Source organism: Natator depressus, chromosome 4, assembly GCF_965152275.1.
Source record: "Natator depressus isolate rNatDep1 chromosome 4, rNatDep2.hap1, whole genome shotgun sequence".
NCBI classification, from domain to species: Eukaryota; Metazoa; Chordata; order Testudines; family Cheloniidae; genus Natator; species Natator depressus.
In genome coordinates this window covers 33,507,742-33,519,151 of record NC_134237.1, presented here as the reverse complement: position 1 = coordinate 33,519,151, position 11,410 = coordinate 33,507,742, and the positions used below count along the sequence as shown (strand labels likewise).

Sequence of the window (11,410 nt, the reverse complement as noted above, 5' to 3'; positions counted from 1 at the left end):
GGTGAAGGTTTAAGTAACTAGAAACAGGATCTTATAATAGAAAGTGTCAGGCAACCTTGCCTATAAGTGATACTACCTGCATTGCCTATAATGAATATTCGCTCTCTTGTATCAATGGGAGTTTTGCCAATGACTTCAATAAAGACAGGATTATACTCCTAAATGGTTCTCTCCTCCTGCAGAAATCTCTCTGTATCTAATCTTAGTCTCGCTTTTCACTTTTTGTTTTAAAATTCCTCTTTCTAAAGCTTAGCATGATGCATATTAATTTCATCTCATAAAACTCTAAGTTTACCAGTATATTTTTAGGGATCAGTTCTACATCTGCTCCATTTACAGAACTCTCATTATCTTCAATGGGATTTTGACACATGCAGTGGCTGATCAGACAAGAAAAGAGGTGAGCAGGGATATAGCTATGTGACGGTGTTGGAGGGAGCCTTCAATCTTCAGCGCACCCTTGTGGGAAAACCAGATGACACAACAACTCTGCCTCAGTTTCCCCTCCTTCGTTGGTGGACCAATTGCCATTTAGCCCATTTGCTGCAACCTCAGCCCTCCAGCCAAGTCACCGGTAGCCTTTTCCTCTCTCAGGGTGCTAAGGAGCCCAATAGATCAAGATGTCAATCACCTTAGGTGAAGGTAATACAATCCTTGGCATCTTCAAGTAACATCTTCGCTTGTTCTAGGCCAGGGGTCGGCAACCTTTCAGAAGTGGTGTGCTGAGTCTTCATTTATTCACTCTAATTTAAGGTTTCGCATGCCAGTAAAACATTTTTACGTTTTTAGAAGGTCTTTTTCTATAAGTCTTTAATATATAACTAAACTATTGTTGTATGTAAAGTAAATAAGGTTTTTAAAATGTTTAAAGAAACTTCATTTAAAATTAAATTAAAATGCAGAGCCCCCCAGACCGGTGGCCAGGACCTGGGCGGCGGGAATGCCACTGAAAATCAGCTCACGTGCAGCCTTTGGCACGCGTGCCATAGGTTGCCTATCCCTGTTCTAGGCCTCCTTGCTGGGTTTAAGCAGGGGCACCCAGACCCACCCATTCCTTTAGGTTCCAGGCCAGGAACCACATATAAAGACATTGGCATCAATCTTTCCCAACCCCTTGCTTTTCCACTGGACTACTTCCTACCATGTCCCTCTTGCAGATTGTTCCTTGAGATCACACCCTCTGGTCCTCTCCTCTTGGAGACTGAGCTTCCTGGGTAGCTTCTCACCAGTCTGCAGAGGAAGCATCCATGTTTAAGTAGCTTCTAAGCCTCTCTGGCAGTCACCTGGAACTCCTTCGCTCCTGCTGCCCTCTCCTTCAGGGCCAGCCCCAGGATATAAGTTACCTACTGCAGCTCTCCACTCTCAGTTCTCCCCTATTGGTCTTCCAGTCTTCCTTTACAGGAACTATCCAGTCCCCTTCTCCCCAGCTGGATCTAATCCTTAATTACCTGTCTCCCCTCCAGGTGCCACAAAATGGGCTAATTGGGCTTTCCAGCTCCCCTTAACCATGTTACTGCCAATGTGGGATTTTATACGCCCAGTTCACCAGTTCCCATTAACTTCAATGTAAATCCTAGGCTAATACCTTGGACCACTTTGAAAATGTAGCCTAAGACCATCAGTCATGTTTCCACACATGTAAGTAGAAAAGATCATTTTAGAAGCATTCTTGTGTGCACAGAAAGGAGTAAATATTCAGCAGAGTACATGAGGAATTAGTCATGCAGCTTCTCACTGCTTATGAGAGTTGTATAGCTAAAATCCCACATTGCCCATTGAACACTTACTCGATACTCTAGTAAGGCTGGGATCTAATCTTGAGGTATGGAGGATTTACACTAATAAGGATTATCCTTTAAACAGTCAGAGAAGAACCATATCCGTGCATGCTGTACATACACATTAGTTTTTGCAGCTATGGGATACCCGTTTGGATTATTAGTAAATGTGACATGTATTAAATCTAAGCCATCATTGTGCACTATGTTCTATCAAAACAATGGAAATGCTAGGAATTATTTATTTTATAAATCACAAAGTTTATAAACATACAAATAAACCAAATATATTATATTTATATATCTGTCTTTTCCTTGTGGTTTTAGCACTAAAAAGCATTTTCTGTTTAGATCTATGTGAGTTGAGGAAACAAACCAGTTAATGTTATCGTCACCAGTACCCCCACTGTAAAAATGTATACTTTTGACTTTCAAAACTCTCCAGTGAAAGCTACCAAATTAGAAATGAGATACTTCATACAAAACTAAGGCAGAAAGACTGTGAAGCATGGATTTGAAACTGTACAATTTTTAAGGCATTTGAAACACTTTTGTTTTAGAGATGGTCCAAACTCAAAATCTGAACAGTTTAAGACAGAGGAAGTTTAGATCCAACCTTCAATCCCGATTCAAGGAAGCACCTAAGTACATGCTTGACTTCAAGCACATGCTTAAGTCTCATTGAGGTCAATGGAACCTAAGTATGTGACTAAGTGCTTTGCTGAATCAGGACCTTTTTGTCTGTCTGGCCTCTGTTCTTATACTGAGACAAGCAAAATCACTGTCCTAAACAAATATCCCTGCAAAGTCTTGGGAAGTTTGGGTTCAGATACAAATCCACACTTGGAGACTATGATCCATCTCTACTCTGTTCAAAGTTTAGCTATTTACTTTACAGTCCAATCTACATATTGAGAACTTATGGTTCAGCACAAGGGTTGTCCCCTCTTGTATATTATTTAGTGTTCTAACACTCTTCAAATCACTTCAGTCTAAACAGAGGAGTCCATCTGTTCATGTGAGTAGGTGTAATTGCAATTAATGTTAATGGCAGTTACAAACACATTTGAGTATTTCCAAGCAGAAATGAAACAAATCTAACGCTTATGAACCTTTTATAAAAGATGTGTTTCATAACTTTGCATTGAAAGCACTAGCTCAATTCTCCTATTGCTTACACCAGTGGAGTTACCCAGGTATAAACTGGTGTAAGCGAAAGGAGATTCTGGCCCTGAAACTGCTTAGAGTACTTGCTTCTCCAATCACTACCCAAAACTTAATAAGTGGATGGGAAATATATCCTGCCTTTTTAGCAGAATTCTAAAAAAAGGATTGCAAATATATGTGAATGTATTTCATAACATTTTCAGCTATCTAGATTAAGAAATTATAACACTATTAATAGTGATGGGCAACTCAGTGGATATTAGAGATGAGGATCCATAAATAGTGCAGGACAAACCTCAAAAACATTGGAGGTTTGATTCTGATGAGCAAACAGATGCCTGCATGAGAGGGGTGGAGATGCACATGGGAATATTCATATTATAAGTAATATAGCTGATTTGCAAATATTTTAAAAACAATCTCAGCAATTCAAATAAGCTGGATTCAAATAATTTGAAATCATAAGCGACTAAGTGACAACTCTCTAAAAAAACAGAGCTTTACAACTGTTAAGTTTTACAACCTTAGTTTTACTTAGGTATTAAATAATTAGAAGTAAATTGTAGCTGCTTGGATGTCTACGATAAAAATAAATCCTCTTATATGTTTACAATCAATCCCATGGATTTAATGTGGCAGCACAAACAAGCCGGTTTTGTGTACATCAATCCAAACTGGATTTTTTTCTATTTTTTTTATAAAATGTGTGTATTTGATGTGATAGATGGTTGGAACTCTTTCCATACACCAGACCCATCCATAATGAGCCAGATTTCACTCTCAGTCACATCAATATAAAGTGAGAATAACTCCAGTGCATTTATACTGAGAAGAATCTGGCCCATTGTCACCCCAGGAACAAAACATTTCATGATCTGAAGGGACTTTGAAGATTTTAGATAGAAAGATTTATAAATGACATAACTTTCCCCAGAGGCTACATCTCCCTTGCTGGATATAATTGATGCTCATTTACACAAAAATTCTTATGGTCCAGCTAAATCTTAAAAGTATAGAATCTCAATTTGCTCTCACTTACATAAGTATCTATGAGGAATAACTCCACCAAAGTCAAAGGAGGTACCCTGGTATAAAACTAGCATAGGGGAGAGAATCATCCAGCCTACAGTGTCCCTGAGTAGTATTTTAATGAAGAAACCATTTTATCTGATTCTACTGCATCATCTTAGTTTACAGAATTATAGTAAATTTCTCCATATGCTCATCCTGGTTACCGTTACCTACTTTGTTTTCATGACTTCTGAATGTATATGACGAAAGCAAACACCCGAAAATAACAATAAAATCATTCAGAAGATGTTTGTTTCTAATCGTCACCACCTGGGGTGAGTTCTCATCCAGTGTCCTTTTACCTGCAAAGTACTGTAATTAGTAGGACCTTTACAGGATATTAAAAATGTAATAGAATATTTAGCACTGGTCTAGTCATCACGGCAATGCTTCCAAGCAGAGATGATAAGGAAAGACTGGCAAGGTATTTTTTTTAATGTACAGTTTAAAGAAAAAATATTGCTTCACTTTGTAAGTTTCAGTTCCATACTACCCCAGCTTCAGCTCAGTTCTCGGACCCTTTAATCAGGCTGCATTAACAGGCTGGATGGTGCTGGGGAGTGAAGGTCACTTTCCAACATGGCAATGGGGCTGATGCTCCGCTGAAGCTGGTGAGGGCTCCTCTCTGCTTCACCAAGCTGAGGCTTCCTACCATTGAGAAAATGTTGCCGGCAGCCTTGCTGTCTCTCCTCTTCCGCTAGCATCTGTGCTGCTTTGTTGTTTTTTGCAGGCTGAGGCTGTGCGTATGCTGGACGAAATGGATAAATATTACTCAGAGCCATCTGAGAACACGGATAGCAACTAGCAAGAAAATTCATAACAGAACAGAACAGCAGCCATACTGAGTCAGACCACTAGTCCATCTAGCCCAGTATCCTTTCTCCAACAGTACTAGAGCTTCAGAGGGAGTGTACAGAACAGGGCAATTTTTGAGAGATCCAGCCCTGTCTTCCTCTCCCAGCTTCTGCCAGTCAGAGGTTTAGGGTTGCCCTAAACATGGGGTTACTTACATCCCTGACCATCCTGACTAATAGCCATTGATGTATCTATCCTCCATAAACTTATCAAGCTCTTTTTTGAACCCAATTATACTTTTGGACTCCACATCCCATGGCAATGGGTTCCACAGGTTAATTGTGCATTTTGTGAAATAGTATTTCCTCTTGTCTGTATTAAACCTGCTGCTTATTAATTTCATTGGGTGTCTCCTGGTTTGTTTGTTTTTTGTATCATGGGAAAGGATAAACAACTATTTTCTATTCACTTTTTTCCACACCATTCATGATTTTATAGACCTCTATCATATCCCCTTTAATGGTTTCTTTTCTAAGCTGAACAGCCCTAATCATTTTAGTCTCTCCTTTTATGGAAGCCGTTCCTTACCCTTGATCATCTTTGTTGAACCTTTTCCAGTTCCATTATATCCTTTTTGCGATAGGGCAACCAGAACTGGACACAGTATTCAAGGTGTGGGCACACCATGGAATTATATAGTGGCATTCTGACACTTTCTGTTTTATTATCTGTCCCTATTCCAATAGTTCCTAACATTCTGTTAGCGTTTTTGACTGCTGCGGCACACTGAGCTGAAGGTTTCTGAGAACTATCCACAATGATTCCAAGAGCTCTTTCTTGAGTGCTAGCAGCTTATTTAGAACCCATCATTAGTTGGGATTAGATTTTCCCAATGTGCATTACTTTGCACTTATCAATGCTGAATTTCATCTGCCATTTTGTTGTCCAGTCACTCAGTTTTGTCAGATCACTTTGTAACTCTTCACAGTCTGCCTGGGACTTAACTATCCTGAATAACTCATGGGAACCTTGAGAGGGAGTGGATGTGAAACAAACAAAACTGGAAATGTATCATTACGAATAAAACCCTATGGTAAAAGAACATTAAAGGTTCCAGAGGAAAGCATTCAGAAGTGAGGAAAAAGCTTGAGATTTTAAGAAACAATTTTTCAAAAACTTATAACTTGGCCAGATTCCTGCTACAAAGCATTGAAATATGAGCACTTCAAGGAAATAGTGAAAGAATTCCTTTTCACATGAGCAAAACAACACACAACCTTAAGGCAGACAGCTGCCATGGAGAATTTCAGCCCAAATAGTTAAAGTTGGACAAAGTTATAAGCAGCCGAGAACAGGGTCTTATAATGGAAAGTGTCAGGCATCCTTGTCTATAGGCGATACTACTAGCTGTGCCTATAATAATGGATGGTACTACTCTGTTCCCATCTTGTAGGCTGACCAGATGTCCCGATTTTAGAGAGACAGTCCCAGTATTTGGGGCTTTGTCTTACATAGACACCTATGACCCCCACACACTCCTTGTCCTGATTTTTCACATCTGCTATCTGGTCACCCTGCCATAGAGAGTCCTTCATCTAAGCTTATCAAAGCAACTTAAAAAGTTGGATAAGCATTTAAGTATTATTCTCATTTATAGATGGAGAAACTGAGTTAGAGAAATCAAAGGGTAAATTCACCTTGTCCATGCGCAGCCTGAATAAATAAGCTTTGTACAATTAATTGAAGAAGGATTAAGGGTGGAATTCACCACCCATCGGTGCATTATGTAGGGCAGCTCCGCAGTCCTTCTTCAGCCAATACTCCAACAAAGGATCTGAACGTGGGGCTGTCAGCTCTGCACGCATCTTCCTTACGTGTTTGTGGCCACAATATGCATATAGCCTTGGGCCCCCTTCACCATGACACTGCTCCTCCTCCATCCCACCCCCAGTTGACCCACTTCCACAATAGCCATGTGGAAGCCCATCTCCACTTCACTCTCAATATGACTGCTCAACGACTAACCTTCCACACACAGAAGCATGGCAGTTTAACTGGACTGGGGGTGTCTGCTATCCCTGTTAGCATAGGGGTGAACTTTACCCTAAATAAATTGATCAAGGGCTCTCATCAAATAGGAGGCCATGTTGGGAACAGAACCCTGGTGCCATAGTTCCCAGTCTCCTGTTCTACCACTAGAATCCCCACCTCTCACAACATTCGTGCTTTGGAAAAATCGGAGGATTTAAAAATGCTAGTCTGGTCAGGCTCTTTGGAAAATCTCTCTAGAGTGTCTATCTGCATTTTTAGGTGTCTAAATACCTTTGCAAAACTGGCCCTGTGTGTTTATAAATTGTTGCAGAGAGAATTTGGTTCCCTGATAATTGCTGTAGACATGAGTTAAATATGAGCACTGAGAGGACTGGTTCAGTACATGGAGCCTTTCCTCCATCAATGAATCCAGCTGACAGCTGAAAGGCAGCATGCTCTAAATGAAAAAGCACAAGCGTCAGGAACTCCTGGGTTCCATGCCAGGACTGCCGCTGATTTAGTGTATCTTTTCCAAGGTCAGACTTCCCCCATCTGTACAACGCAGATAACGCCTGGTTGCTTGCATTACAGGGGTGTTGCGAGGAGGCTTCAAAAGTTAATGTTTGTACAGTGCTTTGAACATGGAAGTGCTAAATAAATACAAACACAGTGCTATTATTCTCAGAATCTGATGGCTGGTTATTCGGATGTCTGCGCGAAAGTACTGGTCTCTGCCCAGCTCCTAATGGATAATGTGTGTGCACATCACAAAATCACCAGCACCGGCACTAAACACACCACGTGATGTGTGTCAGCAGGGGTCAAGGACTGAATGGGCATTATGCAGTGAGGTAAGTGATGCTTACTCAGTGCCAAGTGGCCTTAAACTGGCCCCGGATTCCCATGGGGGACCCCTGTGCAAGTTGTCTCCTAGACCAGCTACCCCCTGCTCCTGATGTAAGGGGCAGGAGGGAGCATGTCAAGGATGGGCTAAGGTCATAGGAGCATGGCAGAGCTGAGCTCCACCTATGGCTGATACTCTATTGGTGTTAAGGACTTTGTGCCAGGGCTATGCCCTGAAATCAAGACACCTCTACCAGCTCCCTGGCACCTGCTGCCCTCCAATATGGTGGAGAATCAGGGCCAGGGAATGCAAATGGACATTAAGAGTTCAATATTCAGTGCAGCTTTCGACTCCTTAATCTAAATGTAAATGTCATTAATCCCAGCTGAATAACACAAAGTCATTGGGAGAGACTCAGTGACATAAACAAAGAAATACAGCTTTTGTGAAAAAAAGAACAAAGTTCTCAGTGTCTTTATGAGTAAAATTATCACATCTGCTCAGGCTCACTACCCACTAGAGGAGCAGTATTTTTGGCTCAAGGAGCACATCTAGGCTCCTTACTTCCTCATTATTCTCCTGGCAGAACTGACTACTGCATTTCAGGATGTGGCTCACTTATGCCTTGTCTTTGAATTGCCACTATAGGCTGGAACTGTTTACACTGTAACTAGCAATTTACCTCTATCTCAAGCAAGAAGATCCTTCTTAAACATCAACAAACGAGATCTCTGCAAGATGAAGACTGCACTTGTACATCAGTATCCCAAGCTGTCTGTGAAGCTGTCGGATTGTAATGCTGCCTCCTCGCTAAGGGCCCAGGAATGACCCCTTTTGTGCATACTATTGTATTGTAACTCTGAGGGACTGCTGTATACAAGGACACACTCTGCTGCGAAAGCTGTTAGATTTTTTCGAAGTAAAGCTGCTGCCAAAGATTAAAGAAAACCCTACTCACCGGACTCCGAAGAGCAGGAGTGACCGCGATCTGACGTCTCACAGTCCCTTAGATCGACATCTCTGCGTTCCCTGTGACCGTTTCGTGCCATCACAACAATGAACTGGAAAACATATACAAATCTAGTAGACAGTCTATTGTTCTTTGCAGAGTAACATACAGTGAGCCACACTCATAAGGGCAGGGATCGCTCAGTGGTTTGAGCCTTGGCCTGCTAAACCCAGAGTTGTGAGTTCAATCCTTGAGGGGGCCCTTTAGGGGATCTGGGGCAAAAACTGGGGATTGGTCCTGCTTTGAGCAGGGGGGTTGGACTAGATGACCTCGTGAGGCCCCTTCCAACCCTGAGAGTCTGTGATTCTAAACAGTAGCCATTGTGCTGCACGGGCAGCATGCTCAGCCCACAGGGTGGAGCAAAGTGCCTAATGTCCTCCAGCACCAGTCCCTTCTCTCCAGCTAATTAGGTTGCTGAACTAAAAGCACACCTGTTAAGTCTCCCAGTTTCCCTGGAAGTGTCTGCTCCTAGGTTCCTGAGCACATTTTCAATGAGCCTTTTGGGAACCTAGGAGAAGGCATCTGAAATCAGCCCACAGGCTCTGCCCTGTCCCAGGGATTTGGGGCCTAACTCCCCTTGATTTCCAAGCAAGGCACCTCGGCACTTTTGTAAATCTCCAAATGTCTATCTGCAACTTTAGGCACCTACATACCTGTAAAAATCTGCCCCCTACTCTTCCCTTCTCTTTGGGGAGTGAGTCACCAGCTGCTCAGCAGCACAGAGAGCCAGGTCTGCAGGCAATGGCCACTAAGCAGCAGCTCAGAACAGGAGAGAGAGGAAATCCTCCAGAGCGGGCGAGGAAGAAAGCATGATTGTGACTCCTAGTTCCCAGCACATACTCCATGGGCATAAGGGAGAAGGAGACCTTGTCCCTTCTGGAGGTTAGGAGACAAGAGTAATTCTGCCCCAAGGGAGATGGGGAAATTCAATAGAGCAGTGTGAGGGAAGAACCAGAAAGAACAGAGTGAAAAGGCGTGGGAGACAGAGATAAAGGGGAAATGGAGAAACTGGCTGTGAGGGATAGCTAAAAAGAGGGGAGGGAAATGGAAGAGGGATGTTCAGAGATGGGAGCCAGAGGGAAGGTAAGGAGGGAGAAATTAGAGCAATATTTGATGTTGGCCTGGGGGGCATTGATTCACATGCAAAAAATCTCCAGACCTACAGCTGTAACAGGCATCCGGTGGACTCTGCATTATGTTGCAGATATTTGAAAGGCTGCTTCAAAGTAGAGCTAAACTTGCTGGATTACAGGTCTCAGAATAAACTAAACCCAGAATAGGCTCGTCCAACAGTTTGCCAAGGATCCCACACCTCCTGAGTGAACCTGGCCTGGTTTATGAGATTGCCTACAAAAAAAAACTCTGCAAAATACACAGCTTAATGTGGGTTTGACAAAAACATGGTGAAAACTGACAGTTTCAATTGAGTTTTATTTTGTGTTTATTTGAATCTGAAAGTCTATATGAAACTCAAGGTTGTGAACCCCCTTAGTGTGAAAGTGAAGGAATTGTTGGCATAAACCCCACATGCAGGAAACTGCCATGTTTTGCACAATGCTAGTTGCAACCATTCTCCCTCAGCTGGAAGGATGGCGGCAGAGAAAGGACATTGGCATAGAGTGCGGGAGTAACTGAACCATTTTACCCAAGCAGTTCCAGTAACTGATGCCATGGCAATTGATTGCAGCTGGTGGGAAACGTTAGACCCCTTGCATGCATGTGGGCTCCACATCAACTCCACATATTTCACAGCTGGGGGTGTGCGGGTGGGCCCAAATAGGGACAAGGCATGGAAGCTGCCTTGCACCTGGCCCAGAGATCAGAGAGCAGATTCCATTCCCCCAAATCCTCTTTTAGCTACACAAACACTGCTTACTGGGACCATTTACCAGGAAAGGGGTGAATTTCATTAACAGTTTACAGCTCCAGGTAGCATCAGTAGCATTATTTATTACATGTATTCTCATAGCATATGATCGACCCACTATTTAAGTAAGTCATTATTAAATAATATTATTAACCATTTACACTTTGGTAGCACCCAAAGACCCTAACCAGGATTGGTGCCCTATTGTGCTGGGAGCAATAAAGGCACAGCTGAAGAGACAGTCTCTGCCCCAGAAAGTAACTGAATTTTCTTTTTAAATAAAATCCACAACGCTTATAATTCCGAGTGAATAGTAGGAGTGGATTACTGTCCAATGCTTTTCTTGGCAATAATGCTGTTCCCATGCCAAGTATGTGTGAAGATGCCATGGTACTTAATCCTCATGGCTACATCATCATTGAGCAAACTAAATGCATGATGCAAAAGTAATCTACTACTTCTAAGAGAAAGTAATAGTAGTGGGGCAGTGATTACTTGCTGAGCCAGTAACAAGTCATTTGAAATTAAATTACTTTATTAAATATATTTTTACAACCCCCAGTAGAAGAACGTAGGTGGTGAAATTCATCACTAGAATGTATATTAGGCAGGTCGGATTTGTTTCTGTTGACTCAGTTCATTGTTTAGCTGTTTAATTACCCCCATACTCAATGCAAACGTCATCAGCAGTTGATATTAGCTGCAGGGACAGATGCTGGTGAGGGCTGTGCTGATCAGCCGGAGGCCACCTAATACACAGGCTTTTCTCGATCCAAGCCAACAGGCTTTTCTCGATTCCAACAAATGTTTCTGATTTCCCAAACATCAGCTACTTTGCAAACTGTGTT

General features: G+C 42.2%; 1 protein-coding gene across 3 annotated transcripts in view; it reads right to left on the bottom strand.

Moving 5' to 3' along the window:
- Nucleotides 1–2,046: 2,046 nt before the first annotated feature.
- EGF (epidermal growth factor) overlaps nt 2,047–11,410 on the bottom strand; it is an 87,505-nt gene continuing 78,141 nt past the window's right edge. For 2 of the 3 annotated variants that reach the window (XM_074950741.1, XM_074950743.1), the window contains 2 exons: nt 8,645–8,747; nt 2,063–4,764 (listed from right to left, as the gene is read on the bottom strand). In XM_074950741.1, coding sequence (XP_074806842.1) covers nt 4,538–4,764; nt 8,645–8,747 — 330 coding nt within the window. In that variant the 3' untranslated portion in view covers nt 2,063–4,537. Of the gene's footprint in view, nt 4,765–8,644; nt 8,748–11,410 lie in introns of all 3 variants that reach the window. The other variant, XM_074950742.1, reaches the window with a different exon arrangement.